The sequence below is a fragment of the Mustelus asterias genome, chromosome 30, assembly GCF_964213995.1.
Source record: "Mustelus asterias chromosome 30, sMusAst1.hap1.1, whole genome shotgun sequence".
NCBI classification, from domain to species: Eukaryota; Metazoa; Chordata; class Chondrichthyes; order Carcharhiniformes; family Triakidae; genus Mustelus; species Mustelus asterias.
The window spans coordinates 4,469,687-4,496,407 of record NC_135830.1 but is presented as its reverse complement, the minus strand read 5'-3'; the positions used below and the strand labels follow the sequence as shown (position 1 = coordinate 4,496,407).

General features: G+C 45.5%; 2 protein-coding genes across 6 annotated transcripts; one reads left to right on the top strand and one right to left on the bottom strand.

Annotated features, from left to right (window-relative positions):
• The first annotated feature begins 1,117 nt into the window (after positions 1 to 1,117).
• LOC144480967 (uncharacterized) lies at positions 1,118 to 20,985 on the top strand. 5 transcript variants are annotated; one of them, XM_078200589.1, is made up of 5 exons: positions 1,270 to 1,296; positions 2,596 to 2,707; positions 2,914 to 3,067; positions 12,678 to 12,784; positions 14,622 to 20,981. In XM_078200589.1, exon 5 carries the CDS (start codon positions 14,971 to 14,973, stop codon positions 15,769 to 15,771), a length of 801 nt encoding a protein of 266 aa, XP_078056715.1. In that variant the 5' UTR covers positions 1,270 to 1,296; positions 2,596 to 2,707; positions 2,914 to 3,067; positions 12,678 to 12,784; positions 14,622 to 14,970; the 3' UTR covers positions 15,772 to 20,981. The 5 variants fall into 5 exon arrangements, with proteins under 5 accessions (XP_078056716.1, XP_078056715.1, XP_078056717.1 ...); XM_078200590.1 differs by lacking the exon at positions 2,914 to 3,067 and having other exon boundaries at positions 1,118 to 1,296; positions 14,622 to 20,985; XM_078200591.1 differs by lacking the exons at positions 1,270 to 1,296; positions 2,596 to 2,707; positions 2,914 to 3,067 and adding an exon at positions 12,127 to 12,267 and having other exon boundaries at positions 14,622 to 20,985.
• Positions 20,986 to 25,527: 4,542 nt separating this feature from the next.
• LOC144480867 (uncharacterized) lies at positions 25,528 to 26,647 on the bottom strand. The gene has a single exon (XM_078200493.1). It carries the CDS (start codon positions 26,250 to 26,252, stop codon positions 25,662 to 25,664), a length of 591 nt encoding a protein of 196 aa, XP_078056619.1. The 5' UTR covers positions 26,253 to 26,647; the 3' UTR covers positions 25,528 to 25,661.
• Between the last annotated feature and the right edge of the window lie 74 nt (positions 26,648 to 26,721).

The following is a 26,721-nucleotide window of genomic DNA, read 5'->3' as shown; positions in this document are numbered from 1 at the left end:
CGATGCATGGGTTTATAGATGTAGACCAACATAGTTAATCACCATCTGAAACATGTCTAATAGTAGTGTGTGCTCATAAAGACAGACACAAGTGATACTGTAACTGAACTCGAGGAATTGGTGCACATTGCACAGAAACATCTTTTTAAAATCGGTTTTCATAATAAAGATATCGGGAAAACCATTCATGCTGATGAGGAAATCGAGGTTCAGTGCGGATCTACTGGACTTTCCTATAGATTAATGGGATTTAGGCACCAGGATATTTCACACCCAGAATAAACTAACTGGTCATTCTTAAATCTCTTCCCATTAAAGATATTTGATTTTGTTTATAAACTGATTGTGGTCAATCTCAAATGAGCATCATGGGATGTGCATTAACCAGTGACTCGATCTGTTTTGTTGGTCAGTCATATTTGCAATTCAATGCTGCATATGTCAGAGATATTCAATTCAGAATCAGGAGATGCAGAATAAATAAATGTATCGATGTTAAATGTTGAATAATGAAACAAATACCTGGTAAAATAGATTGAGAATGATGCATTTACCACAGTGGTTCATTTTCAGTTTTGTTTCAGATTCCAGCATCCACAGATTTTTGCTTTTATTTATTCGCTCTGACCTGAACCTCAAAATTCATTCAGGGCGATCGGAAATACTGAATTTTCATGAGAAGAAAAAGGTGGTGTGTGGGAGGAAGCAGGAACACCTGGAGAACGTGCAGACTCCGCACAGACAGTCACCCCAAGCCGAGAAACAAACCTGAGTCCCTGGTGCTGTAATGGCTGTCCAAAGAGAGAATGTGACGGCCATTAGCAGTATTTTCCCCTGGTTTCTGTGGCTATAGCTCATCTTTCATTCCCTCACCCTGCAGTATAAATATATCCCACTTTCTATGTCTTTTTGCTTTGACAAAAGGTCATCTGGACTCAATATTGCAAATATCTCTGACATTAAGTGATGTCCATCTTTGTGCGGGGCAAATGTGCTCCATTTGGACAGAAGGTGGAGAGTCGGAACAGATGTGCCCCTAACAAAGATGGCGACGATGTGGGGCGGGACTTTAGGCGGTGCCGGCAGAACGCGAAGGCGGCTGGGCTTGCACACGCGCATTGGAGCGGGAGTGTTTTGTTGACGGAAGCGCGCGGCTTCTTCTCTTGATCGGAATCAGATTTGAAAGGGGGGACGATTAACGGTCGGCGGCGTTGTCATGGCGGCAGGGGCGGGGCTTGTCAACCGCGCGCGCTGGCACAAGTGGACACTCGAGTTTAACCTGAGTGGCAGCAGCAGGTGCGGAGGCCGCGCGGGAAGCCGGGGGCTCGAGTAGGAGGCAAGCCGGGTCAGCCCGTCTCTCCTGAGGGGAGGCCACCGCACACTGACCTGGGGATGTGGAACCAACCCAAAACTTCCCAACCCCGGGTTTTTCACGCCTCTTTTACCCCTCACCGAGCTCCTGCCGTGGTTCCCCGTGGACGGCAAGGAGAGTGCGCCAATCAGAATAGAGAGTCTGAGTCTTGATCTTGCAGGCAGCAAGGCTTTATTTTCCAATACAAGTCAACAAAGCCGGGATTTCCGGATGAATCCAAAGAACCAGCGCGCTTACAGTCTCTTTATACACATTTTAGCTTCATATCTCATCATTCTTATCTTACATTCAAGGCTATCTTTGCAGACCCAAGGCCACTTTTCGTTAGTCGCCATTGTTTACTAGACCTACCTTATCTGTCTTCTTTTTGATTGGTCACTCATGAATGTGCTATGATATCATTGTGGTTTCATCTTGCCTTTTTGTCTGAAGTTTGTTATCTATTTCCAAGGTTGTCGTTTGCTCAACTATTGTGGGGCATCCTGCTAAGCCCAGTCCTTTTTGAAGATGTGTGTTTGTTTGACTATCTTAGGTTCATTTAGGAAATTACTTTCAGCTTCTGTGTGTTTGCTTGACTTCTTTTAGCCTTCATGTTCATCCATGTGTATTGGCCTGGTAAGATAATGTGCACTTAAAAGGGTACAAGTGTATGCTTAATAAGATATGTGATGATATGTGAGGGCTTCTTAGGGAGTGATTATCTTTTTCTATGTTAATGATTATCTCTTACACTCCTCATCACAAAGCAGCCCCTCAAATCCCCCAGAAACCACTCGGACCCAACTTGGCATCTTTTCCCCAGGTCATGACCCTGAGATGCCCTTTTGGTTTCAGCCCCTCCACCTGATCAGGTGCCAACTGCGGTGGTGGTTGGGGGAACGATTGCTCGTTTCCAGGACCCGGTGCTGAACTGGATCTCTCTCAATGTCCCGCAGTGTTCGTTTTCAAGATACAATTTGGTATATTAGGTGATTTTTTGCTTTGTCCCTAAATGGAGGGCAAGTGGATTGGCACCCTGATTATCAATTGACACTAATCCACTTCTGCCATCCTCCATTCCCGTGGCAGTTCAGTGGACACAACGGCAGTGTGTTTCTGAGGTTTGCCCAAGCTTTAGTTCATGCTGGCACTATTGCCACCACGTTGGGGTCCTCAACAGAGAGACTCCCTCTTTAAAGAAGGTCTTGAAAGGGTGACCAATTTGTGTTTTCTGTTTCTCATAGGAGCCGTGATCAACAGTGTGGCCAGAGAGACTCCATGTGCCCAGTCGCATATTCGGACAAACAGCTACCGGACATCTGCGTCCAAGAAACAGACCGGATCCTAGTTGAGAAAGTAAGTTGGATTTGAATGTGTCTTTAGTGTGTGGCTGACAATGCCCCTGGTTTGTCCACGGTGGTGAAGTACCTTGATGAACCACAGCAGCCTGTGTGATAAAGGGTTAATCGTCATCCTTACTTCCAGGCCTGGGTATAAGATCAGCATATGGCCTCCCCTAACCGGCCCTCTTTACTGATACCCTGCTCACTTTCTGTTTTCAGCGCTGCTGAGACATCGTCTTGGGCCCATTGAAACAGTTGCCCATGAATCTGTTCATCAGGTACATGGCTGGCAACACCATCTCCATTCTCCCCATCATGATGGTGTGCATGATGGCCTGGAGACCTATACAGGCCTTGGTGTCCATGTCAGCAAGTGAGTATTGTCTTGGATCGACGGCTCAGAAGCAGCTCTGAACCGGCATCACTTGAGCAGCTTAGAATAGAGTTCTGAGAGTTGGGCAAGTAAGGGAGTTAGGGAAGGAAGGAAAAGAGGTGCTGTTTTACTTTCTAACTTTCTCAGCCTTTAGGAAGTGATCTTACTCTTCTACAGGAGAAGAAGCTAGATTTTTGGTGAGTATCTGCTAAGTGACTAAGATTTATTCTTTTCCTAAAGATCAAAATAGTATTGCAATAGGTGATAAGGTTAATAGAATACTTAAAAACAAAAATAAATTATCATTGGATAAAATAAATAGTTTATTAGTACACATTCAAGCTGCAGCATTTGGGAGCTCCTGGGTGTCAGTTTGATCCAGGGCAAACAGGCATAGAAGTTTACAGCATGGAAACGGACCCTTCGGCCCAACTTGTCCATGCCACCCTTTTTTTTAAACCCCTGAGCTAGTCCCAATTGTCCGCATTTCGCCCATATCCCTCTATACCCATTTTACCCATGTAACTGTCCAAATGCTTTTTAAAAGACCACATTGTACCCCCCTCTACTACTACCTCTGGCAGCTTGTTCCAGACACTCATCACCCTCTGGGCGAAAAAATTGCCGCTCTGGACACTTTTCTATCTCTCCCCTCTCACCTTAAACCTATGCCCTCTAGTTTTAGACTCCCCCTACCTTTGGGAAAAGATATTGACTATCTAGCTGATCTATGCCCCTCATTATTTTATAGACCTCTATAACATCACCCTCAGCCTCCTAAGCTCCAGAGGAAAAATGTCCCAGTCGATCCAGCCTCTCCTTATAACTCAAACCATCAAGTCTGGTAGCATCCTAGTAATTCTCTTCTGCACTCTTTCTAGTGTAATAATATCCTTTCTATAATAGGGTGACCAGAACTGTACATAGTATTCCACGTGTGGCCTTACCAATGTCTTGTACAACTTCAACAAGATGTCCCAACTCCTGTATTCAATGTTCTGACCAATGAAACCAAGCATGCCGAATGCCTTCTTCACCACTCTGTCCACCTGTGACTCCACTTTCAAGGAGCTATGAACATGTACCCTTAGATCTCTTTGTTCTGTAACTCTTCCCAACGCCCTATCATTAACTGAGTAAGTCCTGCCCTGGTTCAATCTACAAAATGCATCACTTCGCGTTTGTCTAAATTAAACTCCATCTGCCATTCGTCAGCCCACTGGCCCAATTGATTAAGATCCCGTTGCAATTGGAGATAACTTTCTTCACTGTCCACTATGCCACCAATCTTAGTGACATCTGCAAACTTACTAACCATGCCTCCTATATTCTCATCCAAATCATTAATATAAATGACAAATAACAGTGGACCCAGCACTGATCCCTGAGGCACACCGCTGGTCACAGGCCTCCAGTTTGAAAAACGATTCTCTACAACCACTCTCTGTCTTCTGTCAAGAAGCCAATTTTGTATCCATTTAGATACCTCACCCTGGATCCCGTGAGATTTAACCTTATGCAACAACCTACCATGCAGTACTTTGTCAAAGGCCTTGCTGATGTCCATGTAGACAACATCAACTGCACTGCCCTCATCTACCTTCTTGGTTACCCCTTCAAAAGACTCAATCAAATTTGTGAGACATGATTTTCCACTCACAAAACCATGCTGACTGTCCCTAATCAGTACTTGCATCTCTAAATGTTTGTAGATCCTGTCTCTCAAAATACCTTCCAACAATTTACCCACCAAGATGTGAGGCTCACTAGCCTGTAGTTTCCAGGCTTTTCTCTGCAGCCCTTTTTAAACAAAGGCACAACGTTTGCCACTCTCCAATCTTCAGGCACCTCACCCGCGTCTATCGATGATTCAAATATCTCGGCTAGGGGACCCGCAATTTCCTCCCTAGCCTCCCACAATGTCCTGGGATACACTTCATCAGGTCCCGGGGATTTATCTACCTTGATGCGCTAGTGTCACAAGTCGGCTTACATTAACATTGCAATGAAGTTACTCTGAAAATCGCATAGTCGCCACACTCAGGCGCCTGTTCGGGTACACTGAGGGAGAAATTAGCATGGCCAATGCGCCTAACCAGCAAGTCGTTTGGACTGTGGGAGGAAACCGGAGCACCCGTGTAGGTGTACGAGGCAGACTGGTGCAGGAGGTGAAGTTGCATGGGATCAGAGGTGAGCTGGCAAGGTGGATACAAAACTGGCTCGGTCAAAGAAGACAGAGGGTAGCAGTGGAAGGGTACATTTCTGAATGGAGAGCTGGGACAAGTGGCGTTCCTCGGGGATCAGTGCTGGAACCTTTGCTGTTTGTAATATATATAAATGATTTGGAGAAAAATAGAACATAGAACATAGAACATTACAGCGCAGAACAGGCCCTTCGGCCCACGATGTTGCACCGACCAGTTAAAAAAAAAAAAAAAAAACTGTGACCCTCCAACCTAAACCAATTTCTTTTCGTCCATGAACCTATCTACGGATCTCTTAAACGCCCCCAAACTAGGCGCATTTACTACTGATGCTGGCAGGGCATTCCAATCCCTCACCACCCTCTGGGTAAAGAACCTACCCCTGACATCGGTTCTATAACTACCCCCCCTCAATTTAAAGCCATGCCCCCTCGTGCTGGATTTCTCCATCAGAGGAAAAAGGCTATCACTATCCACCCTATCTAAACCTCTAATCATCTTATATGTTTCAATAAGATCCCCTCTTAGCCGCCGCCTTTCCAGCGAAAACAATCTCAAATCCCTCAGCCTCTCCTCATAGGATCTCCCCTCCATACCAGGCAACATCCTGGTAAACCTCCTCTGCACCCTCTCCAAAGCCTCCACATCCTTCCTGTAATGTGGGGACCAGAACTGCACACAGTACTCCAAGTGCGGCCGCACCAGAGTTGTGTACAGTTGCAACATAACGCTACGACTCCTAAATTCAATCCCCCTACCAATAAACGCCAAGACACCATATGCCTTCTTAACAACCTTATCTACTTGATTCCCAACTTTCAGGGATCTATGCACACATACACCTAGATCCCTCTGCTCCTCCACACTATTCAAAGTCCTCCCGTTAGCCCTATACTCAACACATCTGTTATTCCTACCAAAGTGAATTACCTCACACTTCTCCGCATTAAACTCCATCCGCCACCTCTCGGCCCAACTTTGCAACCTGTCTAAGTCTTCCTGCAGACTACGACACCCTTCCTCACTGTCTACCACACCACCGACTTTGGTGTCATCAGCAAATTTGCTAATCCACCCAACTATACCCTCATCCAGATCATTAATAAATATTACAAACAGCAGTGGCCCCAAAACAGATCCCTGAGGTACACCACTTGTAACCGCACTCCATGATGAATATTTACTATCAACCACCACCCTCTGTTTCCTATCCGCTAGCCAATTCCTGATCCAATTTCCTAGATCACCCCCAATCCCATACATCTGCATTTTCTGCAGAAGCCTACCATGGTGAACCTTATCAAACGCCTTACTAAAATCCATATATACCACGTCCACTGCCTTGCCCCCATCCACCTCCTTGGTCACTTTCTCAAAAAACTCAATAAGGTTAGTAAGGCACGACCTACCTGCCACAAAACCATGCTGACTATCACCTATCAATTCATTACTCTCCAAATAACTATAAATCCTATCCCTTATAATTTTTTCCAACATCTTGCCGACAACAGAAGTGAGACTCACCGGTCTATAATTCCCGGGGAAGTCTCTGTTCCCCTTCTTAAACAATGGGACAACATTCGCTAACCTCCAATCTTCTGGTACTATACCAGAGGCCAACGACGACCTGAAGATCAGAGCCAGAGGCTCTGCAATCACTTCTCTTGCCTCCCAGAGAATCCTTGGATAAATCCCATCCGGACCAGGGGATTTATCTATTTTCAGACCCTCCAGAATATCCTGCACATCCTCCTTATCAACTGTAATACTGTCTATTCTACTCCCTTGCAACCCAGTGTCCTTCTCAGCTATATTCATGTCCCCTTGCGTGAACACCGAAGAGAAATATTGGTTCAATGCTTCACCAATCTCCTCCGGTTCCACACATAACTTCCCTCTGCCATCTATAACTGGCCCTAAACTTGCCCTAACCAACCTTCTGTTCTTGACATACCTATAGAACGCCTTAGGATTCTCTTTAACCCTATCCGCCAAAGTCTTCTCATGTCCCCTTTTAGCCCTTCTAAGCTCGCTCTTCAACTCCCTCTTAGCCAATCTAAAGCTTTCTAGTGCACTACCCGAGTGCTCACGTAACTGGTTTGATTAGTAAGTTTGCGGATGACACAAAGGTTGGTGGATTTGTGGATAATAATGAGGACCATCGGAGGATACAGCAGGATATAGATCAGTTCGAGACTTGGGCGGGGAGATGGCAGATGGAGTTTAATCCGGACAAATGTGAGGCAATGCATTTTGGAAGGTCTAATACAGATAGGAAATATACAGTAAATGGCAGAACCCTTAAGAGTATTGATAGGCAAAGGGATCTGGGTGTACAGGTACACAGTCACTGAAAGTGGCAATGCAGGTGGAGAACATAGAACATAGAACATTACAGCGCAGAACAGGCCCTTCGGCCCACGATGTTGCACCGACCAGTTAAAAAAAAACTGTGACCCTCCAACCTAAACCAATTTCTTTTCGTCCATGAACCTATCTACGGATCTCTTAAACGCCCCCAAACTAGGCGCATTTACTACTGATGCTGGCAGGGCATTCCAATCCCTCACCACCCTCTGGGTAAAGAACCTACCCCTGACATCGGTTCTATAACTACCCCCCCTCAATTTAAAGCCATGCCCCCTCGTGCTGGATTTCTCCATCAGAGGAAAAAGGCTATCACTATCCACCCTATCTAAACCTCTAATCATCTTATATGTTTCAATAAGATCCCCTCTTAGCCGCCGCTAAGGTAGTCAAGAAAGCATACGGCATGCTTGCCTTCATCGGCCGGGGTATTGAGTTTAAAAATTGGCATGTCATGTTGCAGCTTTATAGAACCTTAGTTAGGCTGCACTTGGAATATAGTGTTCAATTCTGTTCACACTCCGAGAAGGATGTGGAGGCTTTGGAGGGGGTACAGAAAAGATTTACCAGGATGTTGCCTGGTATGGAGGAGAGGTTGGAGAAACTTGGTTTGTTCTCACTGGAACAACGGAGGTTGAGGGGCGACCTGATAGAAGTCTACAAGATTATGTGAGGCATGGACAGAGTGGATAGTCAGAAGCTTTTTCCCAGGGTGGAAGAGTCAATCACGAGGGGGCACAGGTTTAAGGTGCGAGGGGCAAGGTTTAAAGGAGATGTACGAGGCAGATTTTTTACACCGAGAGTAATGCGTGCCTGGAATTTGTTGCCGGGGGAGGGAGTGGAAGCGGTTACGTCAGAGAATTTAAGGCGTGTCTTCACAAATACATGAATAGGATGGGAATAGAGGGATATGGTCCCCGGAAGGGTAGGGGTTTTTAGTTAAGTCAGGCAGCACGGTCGGTGCAGGCTTGGAGGGTCGAAGGGCCTGTTCCTGTGCTGTAATTTTCTTTGTTCTTAGTTCTTTGTTCTCACCCGGAGGAAACCCACACAGACACGGGGAGAATGTGCAGGCTTTGTGGACTGTGACCCAAGCCAGGTCCTGATGCTGCGAGGCAGCAGTGCAAACCACTGTGCCCTACACAGAGGTGTTGACTTGACAAGTTATCCATGTTTTCGGAGCCATTTCTTCATGTCCTGGTCTGAGAAGGATGGAGAGAAGTCTGTCCATAAGATATAGGAGCAGAATTAGGCCATTCGGCCCCTTGAGTCTGCTCCGTCATTCGATCATGGCTGATATGCTCCTCATCCCCATGTTCCTGCCTTCTCCCTATGACCTGTCAGAAGTGTGATCACAATGGTATTTGCTTTTGTCTTTTTAAAGTTTATTTATTAGTGTCACAAGGTGGCTTGCATTAACACTGCAATGAAATAACTGTGAAAATCCCCCAGTTGCCACACTCTGGTGCCTGTTCGGGTACACTGAGGGAGAAGTTAGCACGGCCAATGGACCTAACCAGCATGATTTTCGGACTGTGGGAGGAAACTGGAGCATCCGGAGGAAACTCACAGACACAGAGAGAACGTGCAGACTCCGCACAGTCACCCAAGCTGGGGATCGAACCTGGGTCCTTGGTGCTGTGAGGTAGCAGTGCTAACCACTCTGCCACTGTTATGTCTCTCACAGAAGGAATTCTAGAAAGAGAGATGGACCAATTGAAAGCTGCAGATGGCATCTTGTGTAACTCATTTGTCACGCAGCCATCGAATGATTACAATACAGGAGGTTGTTTAGCTTGTTAGGTCAATGCTTTTGCTCTGGGTTGAACAAACCAATCAGTCTCACTCCTCTGCCCTATTCTCATAGCTTTCTTTCTCTCCAGGGTCTTGTCCAATTTCCTTCCCTTTGTTGTATCAGTTTGAGCTGAAGTGGAGATGGAGGAGAAGCTGCTGGATTTAACGTTAAGGGCTTCAAAACCCACTCAGTTTCACAATGTAAAATTGTCAAGGGAGCCAGATTCTAGGGGAGATCAGGTTGAAAACAATACCCTTATAATGTAAAAGGGTATTGCTTAAGGAATAAGTATTCCTGCAGATGCTTTTTATCTATTGTACTTATGCACATTTTTAAAATACCCATGGGATTTGGGTGTCATTAACTGGATCAGCAGCAAATATTCCCCATCCCCAGGTACCTGTAGGGTTGATGATGTTTGACCTTCTTGAACCGCTGCAGTCCGTGTGGTGAAGGTGCTGCCACAATGCTGTTAGGTAAGGAGTTACAGGTTACTCACCCAGTGAGGATGAAGGAACAGTGATAGAATGTCCAGTTTAGTGACAATAGTTTGTAATTATACCCTGCTTTTAATACAATAAAACTTTCAGATACTTCACAGTAAATGTTACCAAGAAACATTTGCCACTGAGCCACATAAGGACATTATTAGGCCAGGTGACAGCTTGGTCAAAGAGGTGGTTTCAAGGCGGAAAGTGAAGTGGGGAGGATTCAGGAGGAAATTGCAGGGACCGGGGTCTAAGCAGCTGAAAGAATGACAACCACTGGTGGAGTGATGAAAATTGGGAGTGTTGAAGAGGCCTGAAGGAGATTCCAGAGAGAGCAATGATTGCAGCCATGCAGAAAATAAGGATGAGAATTTTTAAGCTTTGTTGCTTCTTAAACGGAAGCCTTTATAAGTCAGCTGGCACAAGGGTGATGGACGAACCGGACTTGATGTGAATAAGCACCCGGGCAGCAGAGTTTTGGATCAACCCAAGATTACAGGGAGATTGAATGTGGGAGGCCGGCTGGGAGTTTGTTCGGAGAGTTAAATCTCGAGGCAGCAAAGGAATGGATGTGGATTTCCGCAGCAGGTGAGCTGAGGACAGGACAAAGTGGGGCGATGTCACTGAGGTGGAAATAGGTAGTGTAGGTGGTGATGTGGCAAATGGAGTTAAATACAGATCAGTGTGAGGTGTTGCATCATGGAAAGTCAAACCAAGGTAGAACTTTCACGGTGAATGGGAGGACCTCAGGGAGTATCGTGGAACAGAGGGACCTTGGAGTTCAGGTGCACGGTTCTCTTAAGGTGGAGTCACGTGTAGATAGAGCAGTGAAGAAGGCTTTTGACATGCTGGCCTTTATCAGTCAGGGCATTGAGTATAGAAGTTGGGAAGTTATGTTGCAGTTGTACAGGACTTTGGTGAGGCTGCACCTGGAATATTGTGCTCAGTTTTGGTCAGCTTGATTTGGAAAGATGTTATTAAACTGGAGAGAGTGCAGAAGAGATTTACAAGGATGTTGCCAGTACCCAAGTTACAGGGAGAGATTGGACGGGCTATGACGTTTTTCTTTGGAGCGTAGGAGACTGAGGGGTGATCTTATAGAGGTGTGTAAGGTCATGAGAGGCATGGAGACAGGCCCTTCGGCCCAAACTTTTTCCCAGGGTTGGGGAATTAAGAATTAGAGGGCATAAGAGTTAAGAGGAGAAAGAATTAATGGGAACCTGAGGAGCAGCTTTTTTACACAGAGGGTGGTACGTATGTGGAATGAGCGGCCGGAGGAAGTGGTTGAGGCAGCGACATTGTCAACATTTAAAAGACATTTGGACAGATACATGGATAGGAAAGGTTTAGAGGGATATGGGCCAAATGGAGTTAGCTTACATGGGCATGTTTGGTGGGCATGGACCAGTTTGGGCCGAAGGGCCTGTCTCCGTGATGTATATTCTGTGAGGATATGTTTGGAAGCTCAGTTTGAAGTGAAACATGTCACTGAGGTTGTGAATACTCCAGTTCAGCCTCAGACAGTCACAATGGGGACAGATGGAGTCAGTGGTTCGGAAGTGGAATTTGTTGCAAAGCTGAAGATGATAGCCTTCATCTTCCAATATTTAACGAAGGCAATTACTACTCATCCAGTCCTGGGTGTCAGACAAGGGAGTGTTGTGGGAAATCATCACTCGGAGTCAGACTTAAAGATTCAACGTGCAGCTTATTGAACAAAGCTTTGGGAGAAGTGCTTGGCACACCCCGCACGCTCGCAGTCAACTTCTCAATTTTAAAATGGCAGCTGAGCTTTTATACATTTCAAAGAGTCAACAAGTACAGACATGAGCAGTTATTATATCATTAGCCTTGGTTAATTACACATTAGCCAATTATACCCCCCGAGCAACAATTGACCTCCAATCACATTCCTTCAAAAACAACTGTTAACAAAAACCTATTGTTTCGGTTCCGCTTTATCTTAAGCTAAGTTGACCATCTGGACCTCACGGTCTGGTTTTTTGTCTGTTCCGCAGTTTTACTTCCTTCTATTGCTCCGGATGCATCTGCTTATCTTGTTCCTCTAGTTCGTTTTTTTAAGTCAACAACAGGATGTTCTTTGCTAACCACAAGATAAGTGTTCGTCCTGCAGGACTGCAGTTCGTCCTGCAGTCACGCATGTATTAGCTTTCAAAAGCCACAGTCTTAATTTTGCTCCAACAGGGAGATGGTGTGTAAAATTGGAGAGAATTTGGAGGTGATGGTGCTCACATACACCTCTTAACCTGCACACTGAGAAGGATCAGGATAACGGTTTTAAGGTTCAAACCACTAGCGCCAGAGACTCGGGTTCAATTCCAGCTTCAGGTGACTGTCTGTGTGGAGTTTGCACATTTTCCCGATGTCTGTGTGGATTTCCTCTGGGTCTCTGGTTTCCTCCCACACTCCAAAGATGTGCGGGTTAGGTTGATCGACCATGCTAAATTGTCCCTTTGTGTCCCAAGATGAGGGAGAATGAAAGGGGGAATTAGTGGTGTACGTACATCAGGTTACAGGGATAGGGCCTGGGTAAAGGTGCTCTGTTAGAAACTTGGTGCAGACTCGACGGGCTCAAAGGCCTCCTTCTGCACTGTAAGGATTCTGTGATTTTGGAATCTCCTTTTACAGGGGGTTAGAAGAGGAGGATTTTCACAGCAATCTCAAACCCCCCCAAAAAATGTGTATCTCTTAATTTCAAACCACAATTGACACATGACTCTTGCAATCTCCATTTACAGGGAGTTAGAATATTTGAAGATTGCGATTTTTCTCTGATTCCAGTGCTTCTGACATCTTTCCAGCTGCAGGAAGTTTTAAATTTGAAAACTGTGAAATTGTTCCAGAGGTGAGTATTAACCTATAATTTAGAGTTTCAGTACTGTGCTCTTATCTGTGCTCTGGTTCCACGTCTCTGGGGCTGGTGTGGCTCCGTTACTGTGGATCTGAAACCATGTCCATCCATTGCTTTGTTTCACCCCTGCCCTCCCTGATCACCTCTCTGTCATTGTCAGTTCAGAGAAGGATCTGCAGGCTGATAGCTGGGATGAAGGGATTGTTTTGTGAGGAAAGTTTGGGCCTGTACTGACTGGAGTTTAAAGGTGACCATAGTATTGACATCAGATTGTGAGGTAGTGATTAGTATAGATGAAGAGAGGATGTTTCCAATGTTGGGGATTCCAGAATTAGTCGGCAGATTGTCAAAATAAAGGCTCCCCCATTTCTGATGGTGAGGAGGAGAAATGTCTTCCCTCAGAGGGCCGTTAGTCTTTGCAATTCTCTTCCCCAGAGAGCAGTGGAGGCTGCATCATTAAATATACTCAAAACACAGAGATTTTTGATCAAAAAGGGAGTCAAGGGTGACAGGAAGAAAAGTGGAGTTAAGATCACAATCAGATCATAGATTAATATCATAGATTAATATCATAGAATATCATAGAATATCATAGATCAGCCTTGATCTTGATGGGGAGGTGATGGCCTTGTGGTATTATTGCTGGACTATTAATTCAGAAACTCAGTTAATGTTCTGGGGACCCGGGTTTGAATCCTGTCATAGAATCATAGAAATCCTACAGTACAGAAGGAGGCCATTCAGCCCATCGAGTCTGCACCGACAACAATCCCACCCCACAGCAGCTGGTGGAATTTGAATTCAATTAAAAATATCTGGAATTAAGAAATTACTGATGACCATGAAACCCTTGTCGATTGTTGGACAAACCTATCTGGTTCACTAATGTCCTTCAGGGAATGAAATCTGCCATCCTTAACTGGTCTGGCCTACATGTGACTCCAAAACCACAACAATGTGGTTGACTCTCAACTGCCCTTCAAGGGCAACTAGGGATGGGTAATAAATGCTGGCCAGCCAGCAACATCCATGTCCCATGAATGAATAAAAAAATTTAACTTGAACAGCTTGGTGGGCTGAATTTCTAACTATTTCTTATGATCTGTCAGGAACATGAAATGGTGAGTGTCGATCAGCATTAATTAGCACCTTCAGGAGAATTGGGTGGGTGTATATTAGAGTTCAAAGTTTATTTATTAGTCACAAGTAAGGCTTATATTAACACTGCAATTTCAGTGACATTGGGATTGATAGGTTTCTAGATATTGAAGATATCGATGGATATGGGGGACAGTGTGGGGAAAATAATGCAGAGGTAGATCAACCAATAATCTGAATGAATGGTTGAGCAGACTCGATGGGCCGAATGCTGACTGCAGCTCCTATTTGTTCTGATTTCTGTGCTGGACAGGAAGCAGTGAGCATGGATCTGTCAATCAGCCTCAATCAGCACCTTCAGGAGAATTGGGAGGGTGAATATTAGATACAGCAGAGTGAGAATGGAGGGAGAGTGTGTGGGATGGAGATTCACAGCTTTTGGGGAATGAGAGAGGAAAGAACATTCATTAGAATCATAGAATTGCTGCATCTTATCAACCGTCCCTGAGCTTTCACAATGAATCCCACTTCTGAAGACACCCTTATCTCTGACTTGTCTGTGCTGCTGGCAGTCTCACAAAGCAGCTGCCTGTGTGCTGATACGGGAGGCCCTGCTGGGCAAGTTTAATGCTCCATGACTGTGTCTTTAATGAATGCTCCATAAACTAGAAATGTAGATTTGAATTTCGATCGTATTCTGAATTGCAATGTTTTTTTCTAAATTGACTTACAGGATATTAGACAAGGAGAAATCAGACAGAAATCTCCAACATCACATCGAGATCTGACAGAGTGACTCGACTTCTTGGGACCTGAGTATCATTGGCCTTTGAATCTAGCAGGAGAAATGCTTGTTTGGCCTCTTCACTTCAAAAGATTGTAAACATCACTGTTACTAGAAATGCACTGAGATACACACACCCGAGTGAGAGTGTTCCAGTGCACTGAGTGTGGAAAGAGCTTTAACCAGTTACACAGCCTGAAAATACATCGCAGCATTCACAGCGGGAGAGACTGTACCCATGTTCTGTGTGAGATTTAACTGATTGTTTAACCTGGAGAGTCACAAGGACACCCGCACCATGGAGAAACCGTGGAAATGTGGGGACTGTGGGAAGGGATTCATATCCCCATCTCGGCTGGAAATTCATCAACGCAGTCACACTGGGGAGAGACCATTCAGCTGCTCTATGTGTGGGAAGGGATTCACTCAGTTATCCAGCCTGCAGAAACATAATCTCACTCATACCAATGAGAGACCATTTAAATGCTCTGACTGTGGGATTGGTTTTAAAAGCTCTCAGTATCTGATGTCCCATCAGCGCATTCACACTGAGGAGAGACCATTCAGCTGTTCTCACTGCTCAAGGAAATTTAGAACTTCATCCCACCTGCAGATACACCAGCGAGTTCACACTGGGGAGAGACCGTTCACCTGTTCTGTGTGTGGAAAGGGATTCACTCAGTCATCCACCCTGAAGACACACCGAGTCACTCATACTAATGAGAGACCCTTTAAATGCTCTGACTGTGGGAGCGGCTTCAAAAGCTCTGGAGAACTGGTGTCCCACCAGCGCATTCACACTGAGGAGAGACCGTTCAGCTGCTCTCACTGCACAAAGAGGTTTAGAACATCATCCAACCTGCAGATACACCAGCGAGTTCACACTGGGGAAAGGCCGTTCACCTGCTCGGTGTGTGGGAAGGGATTCACTCATTCATCCCACCTGCGCAGACACAATCTCACTCACACCGATGAGAGACCGTTTAAATGCTCTGACTGTGGGAGCGGATTCAAAAGCTCTCAGGTACTGATGATCCACCAGCGCATTCACACTGAGGAGAGACCGTTCAGGCTGCTCTCAATGCTCAAAGAGGTTTAAAACGTCATCCAGCCTGTGGGAACATCAGCGAGTTCACACTGGGGAAAGACCGTTGACCTGCTCGGTGTGTGGGAAGGGATTCACTCATTCATCCCACGTGCGCAGACACAATGTCACTCACACCGATGAGAGAGCCTTTAAATGTTCTGACTGTGGGAGCGGAGTCAAAAGCTCTGGAGAACTGGTGTCCCACCAGCACACTCACACCGGGGAGAGGCCATTCCCCTGCTCTGTGTGTGGGAAGGGATTCACTCATTCATCCAGCCTGCAGAAACACAAAGCCACTCACTCCAAGGAGAGCCCCTTTAAATGCTCTGCCTGAGAGGCCGGCTTCAGAAGCTCTCAGGAACTGATGATCCCCGAGCACATTCACACCGGGGAGAGGCCGTTCAGCTGCTCTCACTGTTCTAGGAGGTTTAGAATATCGCCAACACTGCTGAAACACCAGTGAGTTCACACCGGGGAGAAACCATTCACCTGCTCGGTGTGTGAGAAAGGATTTACTCAGTTATCCAGCCTGCCCAGGCACAACATCATCACACCCAGGAGAGACCCTTTAAATGTGGGCGTGGCTTCAAATGCTCTCGGGAACTAATGTCCCACCGGTGAGTTCACACCAGGCAGAGGCTGGTCACCTGCTCTGACTGGGAAGGGATTCACTCAGTCAGCAAACTTGGTGAAACACCAGTGAGTTCACAAGTGATTACAATTCTGGGATTATTCTTGTGAATCTTTCTTGCCCCTTCTCCAGTGCCTCTATTTCCTTTTTCTAAATAGAGATCATAGATACCCTACAGTACAGAAAGAGGCCGTTCGGCCCATCGAGTCTGCACTGACCACAATCCCACCCTCAGGCCCTACCCCCATATCCCTACATAATTACCCACTAATCCCTCTAACCTACGCATCTCAGGATGCTCAAGGCAATATTTTTTGGCATAGCCAATCAACCTAACCCGCACATCTTTGGACTGTGGGAGGAAACCGGAGCACCCGGAGGAAACCCACGCAGACACGAGGAGAATGTGCAAACTCCACACAGACAGTGACCCAAGCCAGGAATCGAACCCAGGTCCCTGGAGCTGTGAAGCAGCAGTGCTAACCACTGTGCTGCCCATTAAATTACCTGCATTGTCAGGTTCTCAAACCAAACCGCAGCAAACTAATCCTGCCGTGTGCACAACAAAGAAATGAGCAAGACTTCGCAATCACAAACAACAACAATGGGGCTCGTCTGGGATTTGAACCCGGGACCTCTCGCAGACTCGCGAATCTTAACACCCAAAGCGAGAATCATACTCCGAGACCAATGAGCCGCCACTATGACAACTATGACACTATCACAAATAGAACGGTACAGGACAGGAACAGACCCTTCAGCCCACGATGTTGTGTCAAACATGATGCCAAATTAAACTATTCCTTTCTGCCTGCCTTGGTCCATATTCATAGAAACCCTACAGTGCAGAAGGAGGCCATTCGGCCCATCGAGTCTGCACCGACCATAATCCCACCCAGGCCCTACCCCCACATATTTTACCCGCTAATCTACACATCCCAGGACTCTAAGGAGCAATTTTTTAACCTGGCCAATCAACCTAACCCGCACATCTTTGACTGTGGGAGGAAACCGGAGCACCCGGAGGAAATCCACGCAGACACGAGGAGAATGTGCAAACTCCACACAGACAGTGACCCGAGCCGGGAATCGAACCCGGGACCCTGGAGCTGTGAAGCAGCAGTGCTAACCACTGTGCTACCGTGCCGCCATATTCCTCTATTCCTTGCATATTCATGTGCTTATTTAAAACCCCCTTAAACGCCCCTATCATATCTGCCTCCACCAACACCCCTGGCAGCGCGTTCCAGACACCTACCACTCTCTGTGTAAAAGAAAAACTTGCCCCTCACATCTCCTTTGAACTTTCTTGAATCCCAAGATCCCTCTGTACATTAACTGTCTACTTATCCTTAATATTTGATCTCCCAAAGTGCAGCACCTCACACTTGTCTGGATTAAAATCCATCTGCCATTTCTCCGCTCATATCTGCAGCTGATCTACCTCCCACTGTAACCTTTGACAACCTTCTACACTATCTACAGCTCCATCTAGCTTTGTGTCGCCTGCAAGCTTACTAACCCACCCATCCACATTTTCAACCAAGTCATTGATATATATCACAAATAGTGCAGGTCCCAGTACGGATCCCTGCAGAACACCACTGGGAATGGACCTCCAGTCAGAAAAACACCCTCCACCACTACTCTCTGACTTCTATGGGCAAGTCAATTCTGAATCCAAGCGGCCAAGTCACCGTGAATCCCATGCATCTTAATCTTCTGGATGAGCCGACCATGAGGGACCTTGTCGAAAGCCTCACTAAAATCCATGTACACAACATCCACTGCTCTACCCTCATCGATCACCTTCGTCACCTCCCCGATAAAATCGATCAAGTCAGTAAGATGTTGACGGTGCTCCCACTGCAGTCCTGTGATGAAAATATAGACTGGTTGGTGAAATGTAGATAACAGGTAGAATTGATATCTAATGAGGACTTTATACTTTAGAATTGAATACAGGGCTCATTGTTACTAACGGGGAAAGAAGGGTTAAAACCCTTACCCAGAATCCTTTTCACACACACGTGGACATCTCTGAATCTGACGCACACCAAATGGAACGTTACACAAGGGGCTGGAATTCACTGGAATTTCTTAACAACCTTTCAATAGAAATGTCCTGGTACCGACTGTGACAAAGGACACAACAGACAGCAAGAACCAGGAGGAACCTTTAACACAGAGAATGTTAATAACCTTGTTCAGGACACCGGTGCCAGGCACAGGAGGATCCCAGGAAAAACGGAACATTTAATTTCTGTCTGTTTCACAATTCTAAATGACTGATTCTTTAACAAAGGAATGTTTAAAAACAGCATTGTGATATTCCAAGGTCAGTGTGTCTGGGAAAGGCGCACACTGATGTGTTTTTATTTTGAACAGGAGGATCCATTGAAAAGCAGCTCTGGACGATACGAGCACCTCCTGACCTAATTTCAATTCATTTCAAATCACCCATCACTTTCCGTGGAATATTCTTTATTCTTTCCTGGGATGTGGACACTGCTGGCAAAGCCCCAGCACACGTTGCTCAGCTCCTAATTGCCCCTGAACGGAGTGACTTGCTCGGCCATTTCAGTGGGACAGTTAAGAGTCACCCACATCGCTGTGTGGGTCTGGATTCACATGTAGGCCTGACCGGGTAAGGATGGCAGATTTCCTTCCCTGATAGGGAGCATTAATAGAGTGAACTGGACAGGTTTTTACAACAATCGATGAAAGTTTCATGGTCACCGTTTCTGACACTAACTTTATATAATTCCAGATTGATTCACTGAATTCAAATCCCACCAGCTGCCTGTCCCCGGATCCTTTGCTGGGTCTCTGCATTACTCGGCCAGAGACATTCCCACTACCTCCCCCTGAATGGAATATTCCACACAACCCCTTAGTTAAACAGGAAGTAGAAAAGAGAAAGGCTTTGACCTTTGGATGACCTCATCACCAACTACAGAAACCTTAAAGCTGACCATTCTGTAAAAGTTTATAAACTTTATTTTTATAAAACACAGAGTAAGAAACAGGTGAAAAGTAACGATGGACGTTCCGACTGACATCAGAAACATTGATTGACCGGATAAACACTCACTGCATCACAGAGCGATCCTCAACCATTAAAGAATTGACCCACAATAAGGAATGAGAGAGCTTTATAAAAAGGGGCAGGAGTTTACACAGAGAGGTGACACCCACAGCTGCTCAGGATGATGGCATTCAGTTCAGGAAGGGGATAAAGTGAGAAGCTTTTGTGATTCAAGACAGAAGTATTAAACAATCTGGAATCAGTGCTTCTCGAGCTTGCTGACGAGCCGAACACTTCAATTAATCTCATCATAAAAACTCCCCAGTGTAAATAACATGGATTTGGCTGACAAATGTTGAAACGTTGGTTTAGAGCCACAAGTTTCGACTTCCCATTTGAGCCTGGGGCACCTTTCTGTCTCTCTGTTGCTCGTGTCAATGACAGTCAGGCAACGGAGCTGAGGGCTGAACTTAGCTGAGAATAACGGGGCCTGCGCCCCAGTTGGGATACTGCACTGGTAGAGAGATGGGAAGGTACTGGAGTGGGAAATGGGCCGCCAATCAATCAGGACACGGGAGGGGGTGACTGGGGCTGATGGTGACGTGACCCCCGGGGTTCAGTGTCCCTGTGTCCAAAGCGGGGAGTGTAAGGGAAATTGTACTGGATATTGTATGAGTTAGGTATGGAATTCAGATTCATAGGTCTTAGTGAAATGATAAAGCAGATTTAGGTGAGTAGTGAGATGGGTATGTAACCAATGTAACCTAAAGTAACCTCGTGTGACCTAATGTAATCAAACCTAGAATGGATGACCTAATGTAATCAAGTATAGTTGATATGATCAAAGCAGAGGAAGCAGAGAAGTAGTATAGCAGTCACTAATTAACGAAAGCAAACAATAGTCACTTGGGAGAACAATGAATACTGCTCAGTGGTTCAACTTAATGTTGGTCCATAATAAAAAGAGAGAATAAAGTGAGGATGTTTTTTCTAACACATTCGGCCTAAGTCAGCAAAACCACGATTATTGTACAAGCAGAGAAGTTTACATAAGGGCAAGAATTATAACCACCATATAACCACCATGGTTTAAGAAACAAAGAGATGTAACAGGGAGCGACCAATCGCGAATAAAACAGATAAAGAGTCAACTAAAAACAATGGTGGCCAAAGGAAGGTCCGGTTGTAAAGTAAGATAAGAATCAAGGTCGGATTGTAAAGTAAGATAAGAATCTTGAGATATGGAGCTGAAATGTACATTAAAAGACTGTAAGCCTGAGGGCTCGTCGGATTGTTCCGGACATCCCGACTTTATTCTGTTGTGCTGCGAAATAAAGTCTACTGCTTGGAAGATCGCTGCTCAGACTCTCTGTTTTAATCGATGTGAATAAATTGTCGTCCTGGGGAACCACGACAGGAGTCACGGGAACAGGGGACAGAGCAGCTGAAGAGAAACCATTTGTGTCCAGAACATTGTGAACATCCCTTTACTCTGGCTGTCTTTGATCCTCAAGTCATTTTCTGTTTGTTTTAACCATGTTCTGTTTCATTAATAAACTTTTATCAGTAAAAATATTTGATTTTTCTGGACATTTCCTGATGAGATTGATGCACTTTCGGGAAAGTGGGTGAGAGGGGTTGGCAGGCTCTTTAACATGCTGGGCTTTCAAGAGAGCTGTTAAACATGCTCTATCTCTGATCCCTCACTCAACTTCACTCCGTTATTTTCCATTTCTGTTCTGGTCCCGCCTGGAGTAACATCTACTCGATCTTTTCTTCTGAAAGAGCACCGTGAGTTCCAGGTTACTCGTACATAAGGACAGATGCTTCAAGCAACAGATCAAGCATGGATGTAAAAGATTCTCCAGCTCTCTCTTTACCCCTATCCAAGTTGTGGACAGTTCTTACTCTGTGTTATTTCCCCCAAGCCCTTAATTGTCCCAATCTATAATATCATTTTACTGTAACTTTCCTCACTGTGTGTCCATGTGCAGTGTGTTTAATTGGATCCTGATTGTTTTGAACTCAGCAGTGCTAACCACTGTGGCACCATGCCACGCTAACAAGTCTTGTTATCTGTTTTTTTCTATTCTGTCGGCCTCAGAAGGGAACATTTTATAATTCCCACAGCATTTTAAACATTCTTTATATCTTTATAATTCTAAACGTTATAAACTTTTGTGTTCAAATTTACATTTCCAACCTAACAACTGTATTAATGAATCATTTATTCTTTAATTGTCTCTCAATTCAGGCTGTCCATTTAACTAATTTCCTGCTTTACAATTGTGGGAACTTCAGTCCACAGATAAGGGAGTCAAATGCATTGTTAAAAGCAGGATGTTCTTTATATAAATAAATAACAAAGTTTAAAAATAATTGGCAACATTGGAACCAGCCTGGACTTGCAGACTGAAACCCCACCCAAAGCCCGCACATGCTCAGAAGGGAGAGAGGTTGAGAAGAACACTCTGTAACAATTCTCCCCTTAAATTTCAATCCCCCATCAGGACAGAAATACAACAAAAGTAATGTTTTTAATGACACGGAAGTCTGTCAGGAGCTTTGCGGTTGCATTGCAACCTGTACAATACCACTGGTAAATCTTGTAATGATGGATCTGGAATGGGAGGTGAAGAGGTTGTTTGAGAATCTGTACATGAACATTCCTCTTCCACTCCCACAGCAGAGTCAACTGGCAAAGCTGGAACCATTTCCTGGTGAACATCCACAGCAGCATGACCCTCTGCCATGTTCTCAGTAATGGTTGCTGACTCTGAAACTGTTCCTGACTCGGGGTCACACCGCAAGCGAATATGGTCTTGGTGTCTGCGAACAACTCTTCCGTTTTACAGTCTCACCACCAAAGATACTGGACCACTTTGGTTTAAAATTATTCCCGGTAACCACCTTTGGTTACTCCCAAAGTTTCTGAGTAAACCTGATCATCCGGTTTGAACTGCCTCTCTTTGGCGCGGTAGTCCTGTCCCTCCTTCTGCTTCTCTTGTCTCCTGCTCACTTTTGCTCTGAGATCTGGATGAAGCAGATCCAGATGAGACTTCAACCTTCTACCTAAAAATTCCACAGGAGAGTGTCCGGTTGTGGATTGTGGTGTGATGCGAAACTGGAACAAAAATCTTGAGAGCTTGTTCTTAAAGTATCGCCTGCCATTCTCTTCAATCCCTCCTTCAGAGTTTGAACAGCTCTTTCTGTGAGACCATTTGTAGCCAGATGAAATGGTGCAGTACGCACATGGCGTTGACCATTCCTTTACAGGAATTCCTGAAACACCTCACTTGTAAACAGAGTGTCGTTATCTGAAACAAGCCAATCTGGTAACCCAGGGCTTGCGAAAATTTGACAGAGCTTCTCTATTGTCACAGGAGCCGGAATATTACTCATGGTCTGTGCTTCCAACCATTTTGAATGCACATTTACAACAACCAAACACATGTGATTCATGAAAGGTTCCCCAAAGTCCACATGTCTGGACAACGGCCTATCAGGCCACTCCCAAGGATGAATTGTGTTGGAGGGAATGAACTCAGAAGAATCATAAGAACATAAGAAATAGGAGCAGGAGTAGGCCATCTGGCCCTTCGAGCCTGCCCCGCCATTCAACAAGATCATGGCTGATCTGAAGCGAATCAGTTCCACTTACCCGCCTGCTCCCCATAACCCCTAATTCCCTTATCGATCAGAAAACTATCTACCCGTGATTTAAACATATTCAACGAGGTAGCCTCCACGACTTCAATGGGCAGAGAATTCCAGAGATTCACTACCCTCTGAGAGAAGAAGTTCCCCCTCAACTCTGTTCTGAACCGGCTCCCCCTTATTTTGAGGCTGTGCCCTCTTGTTCTGGTTTCCCTTCTAAGTGGAAAGAATCTCTCCACCTCTACCCTATCCAGCCCCTTCATTATCTTATATGTCTCTATAAGATCACCCCTCATCCTTCTAAACTCCAACGAGTACAGACCTAATCTGTTTAATCTCTCCTCATAAGCTACACCCCTCATCTCCGGTATCAACTTGGTGAACCTTCTCTGCACTCCCTCCAAGGCCAATATATCCTTTCGCAAATAAGGGGACCAAAACTGCACACAGTACTCCAGTTGCGGCCTCACCAGTGCCTTGTACAGTTGCAGCAAGACCTCCCTGCTTTTATATTCTATCCCCCTCGCGATAAAGGCCAACATTCCATTCGCCTTCTTGATCACCTGCTGCACCTGCAGACTGAGTTTTTGCGATTCGTGCACAAGGACCCCCAGGTCCCTCTGCACAGTCGCACGATGTAATTTTTCTCCATTTAAATAATATTCCAATTTACTATTATTTCTTCCAAAGTGGATAACCTCACATTTGCTAACGTTATATTCCATCTGCCAGATCCTCGCCCACTCGCTCAGCCTATCCAAATCTCTCTGCAGATCATTCAACACTCAATCCTGATTCAATCGACAAACAATTTATTGAGTTATTCAGTCCCAGCGGGGAGAACCCACAGGGACTGACAAAGAACAAAGAACAGTACAGCACAGGAAACAGGCCCTTCGGCCCTCCAAGCCTGTGCCGTTCCTTGGTCCAACTAGACCAATCGTTTGTATCCCTCCATTCCCAGGCTGCTCATGTGACTATCCAGGTAAGTCTTAAACGATGTCAGCGTGCCTACCTCCACCACCCTACTTGGCAGCGCATTCCAGGCCCCCACCACCCTCTGTGTAAAAAACGTCCCTCTGATATCTGAGTTATACTTCGCCCCTCTCAGCTTGAGCCCGTGACCCCTCGTGATCGTCACCTCCGACCTGGGAAAAAGCTTCCCACTGTTCACCCTATGAATACCCTTCATAATCTTGTATACCTCTATTAGATCTCCCCTCATTCTCCGTCTTTCCAGGGAGAACAACCCCAGTCTACCCAATCTCTCCTCATAGCCAAGACCCTCCATACCAGGCAACATCCTGGTAAACCTTCTCTGCACTCTCTCTAACGCCTCCACGTCCTTCTGGTAGTGCGGCGACCAGAACTGGACACAGTACTCCAAATGTGGCCTAACCAGCATTCTATACAGCTGCATCATCAGACTCCAGCTTTTATACTCTATACCCCGTCCTATAAAGGCAAGCATACCATATGCCTTCTTCATCACCTTCTCCACCTGTGCTGCCACCTTCAAGGATTTGTGGACTTACACACCGAGGTCCCTCTGTGCTTCTATACTCTTGATGGCTCTGCCATTTATTGTATAACTCCCCCCTACATTAGTTCTTCCAAAATACATCACTTCGCATTTATCTCCACCCAACAAAGAAAACCATCAATTCTTATCCAGTTACTCAGCCCATCCTGACTGGACACAATCCAATCAGAATGGTTATAGATTACATTAATTATATTGGTGCAATGAAATTAGTATCTGGGCATTATGGGGTTTTGTGATCACCTCATGAACAGATAGGTGCCCCATCATGATGTTTTCCGGACCCCCTTATCTACTATCCTTGGGCTTTCTTTGGTACCAGACTCCCTTGGTTTGAAAAGGGGTGGATTAAAAGTTCTCAAATGGACATCAGCACCCTTCCTTTGTTTTAATCTAACGAACACACGGTCTGGGAATCATTTCTATTTAATAATCTCACATTTTAAACTTTTTCCTTCAGTATCCAATTCTAGAATTTTCCTTTTCATTGTGTCAATTGCATCAGGAATAAATCTTTGGACCTGACAGGAAGTTTAACCCAAGATCAATCCAACACAGGATTGGTCAGAATCATTTCACATGTCCCAAATTTTAAATAACCATTACAAATTAAAACTCTCATTCTCACATGTGTGAATTGTATCCGGATTAAAATTCCCGCATGTTTAGTAAAATATCCTGGAATCCTGTCTCTGGCCAGTAAATATGGCTCCAGGTTCATAACTTCTGAACAAAAAAACTTTGTTAATTACAGTTCCCTTTTTAAAATCTGTTTGATTTAAATCACAGATAGAAGACCTCAAAGCTTGAAGCATTCAACCCACAAATATTATCCATACACCAGCAGAGAAACTTCACACGTGCTTTACAACAATAACTGAAATAAATTCCTTAAGCGTTCTTGTAGTTCTCTTTTTAAACTCCCAGAAATACCTTTAATTGAAGACTCGAGACAAGGTTAATTCCCCAGATAAACTTTAACAAATGCAGTTGTGGAAGTAATTGAGAGCAGAAACAATAACAACACAATCCAATCCCTGAAATCACTCGTGAACATGTTGGTGTCTCAGCAGCTTGGATGAAACTCTGAAGCCCTTCCCACACATAGAGCAGGTAAACGGTTTCTCCCCAGTGTGAACTCGCTGGTGTCTCCGCAGGCTGCATAAGTCAGTGAATCCCTTCCGACACTGAGAGCAGGTGAACTGCCTCTCCCCAGTATGAGCTTGCTGGTGTCTTTGCAGGCTGCGTAACTGAGTGAATCGTTTCCCACACTGGGAGCAGGTGAATGGTCTCTCCCCAGTGTGAACTCGCTGGTGTCTCCGCAGGTTGGATAATCGAGTGAATCCCTCCCCACACTGAGAGCAGTTGAATGGTCTCTCCCCAGTGTGAACTCGCTGGTGTGTCCGCAGATTGGAAAGCCGAGTGAAACCCTTCCCACACTGAGAGCAGGTGAATGGCCTCTCCCCAGTGTGAACTCGCTGATGTCTCTTCAGGTGGGATGACCGAGTGAATCCCTCCCCACACTGAGAGCAGGTGTACGGCCTCTCCCCAGTGTGGCTGCGCTGATGAGCTTCCAGCTCTGATGGGGCTCTGTATCTCTTCCCACAGTCTGCACATTTCCATGGTTTCTCCATGGTGCAGGTGTCCTTGCCGCTCTCTTGGGTGGACAATCAGTTGAAGCCTCGTCCACACATAGAACACACCGAGTACAGTCTCTCCCCACACATAGAACACACCGAGTACAGTCTCTCCCCACACATAGAACACACCGAGTACAGTCTCTCCCCACACATAGAACACACCGAGTACAGTCTCTCCCCACACATAGAACACACCGAGTACAGTCTCTCCCCACACATAGAACACACCGAGTACAGTCTCTCCCCACACATAGAACACACCGAGTACAGTCTCTCCCCACACATAGAACACACTGAGTAGAGTCTCTCCCCACACATAGAACACACCGAGTACAGTCTCTCCCCACACATAGAACACACCGAGTACAGTCTCTCCCCGCTGTGAATGCTGTGACATTTATTCAGGCTGTGTAACTGGTTAAAGCTCTTTAGCCAGTGCACTGGAACAGCGCACATCCGGTCC

Coding starts and splice junctions, on each gene's coding strand:
- LOC144480967 (XM_078200590.1), top strand. CDS start 14,971: ATGGAGAAACCGTGGAAATGTGGGGACTGTGGGAAGGGATTCATATCC.
- LOC144480867 (XM_078200493.1), bottom strand. CDS start 26,252: ATGGAGAAACCATGGAAATGTGCAGACTGTGGGAAGAGATACAGAGCC.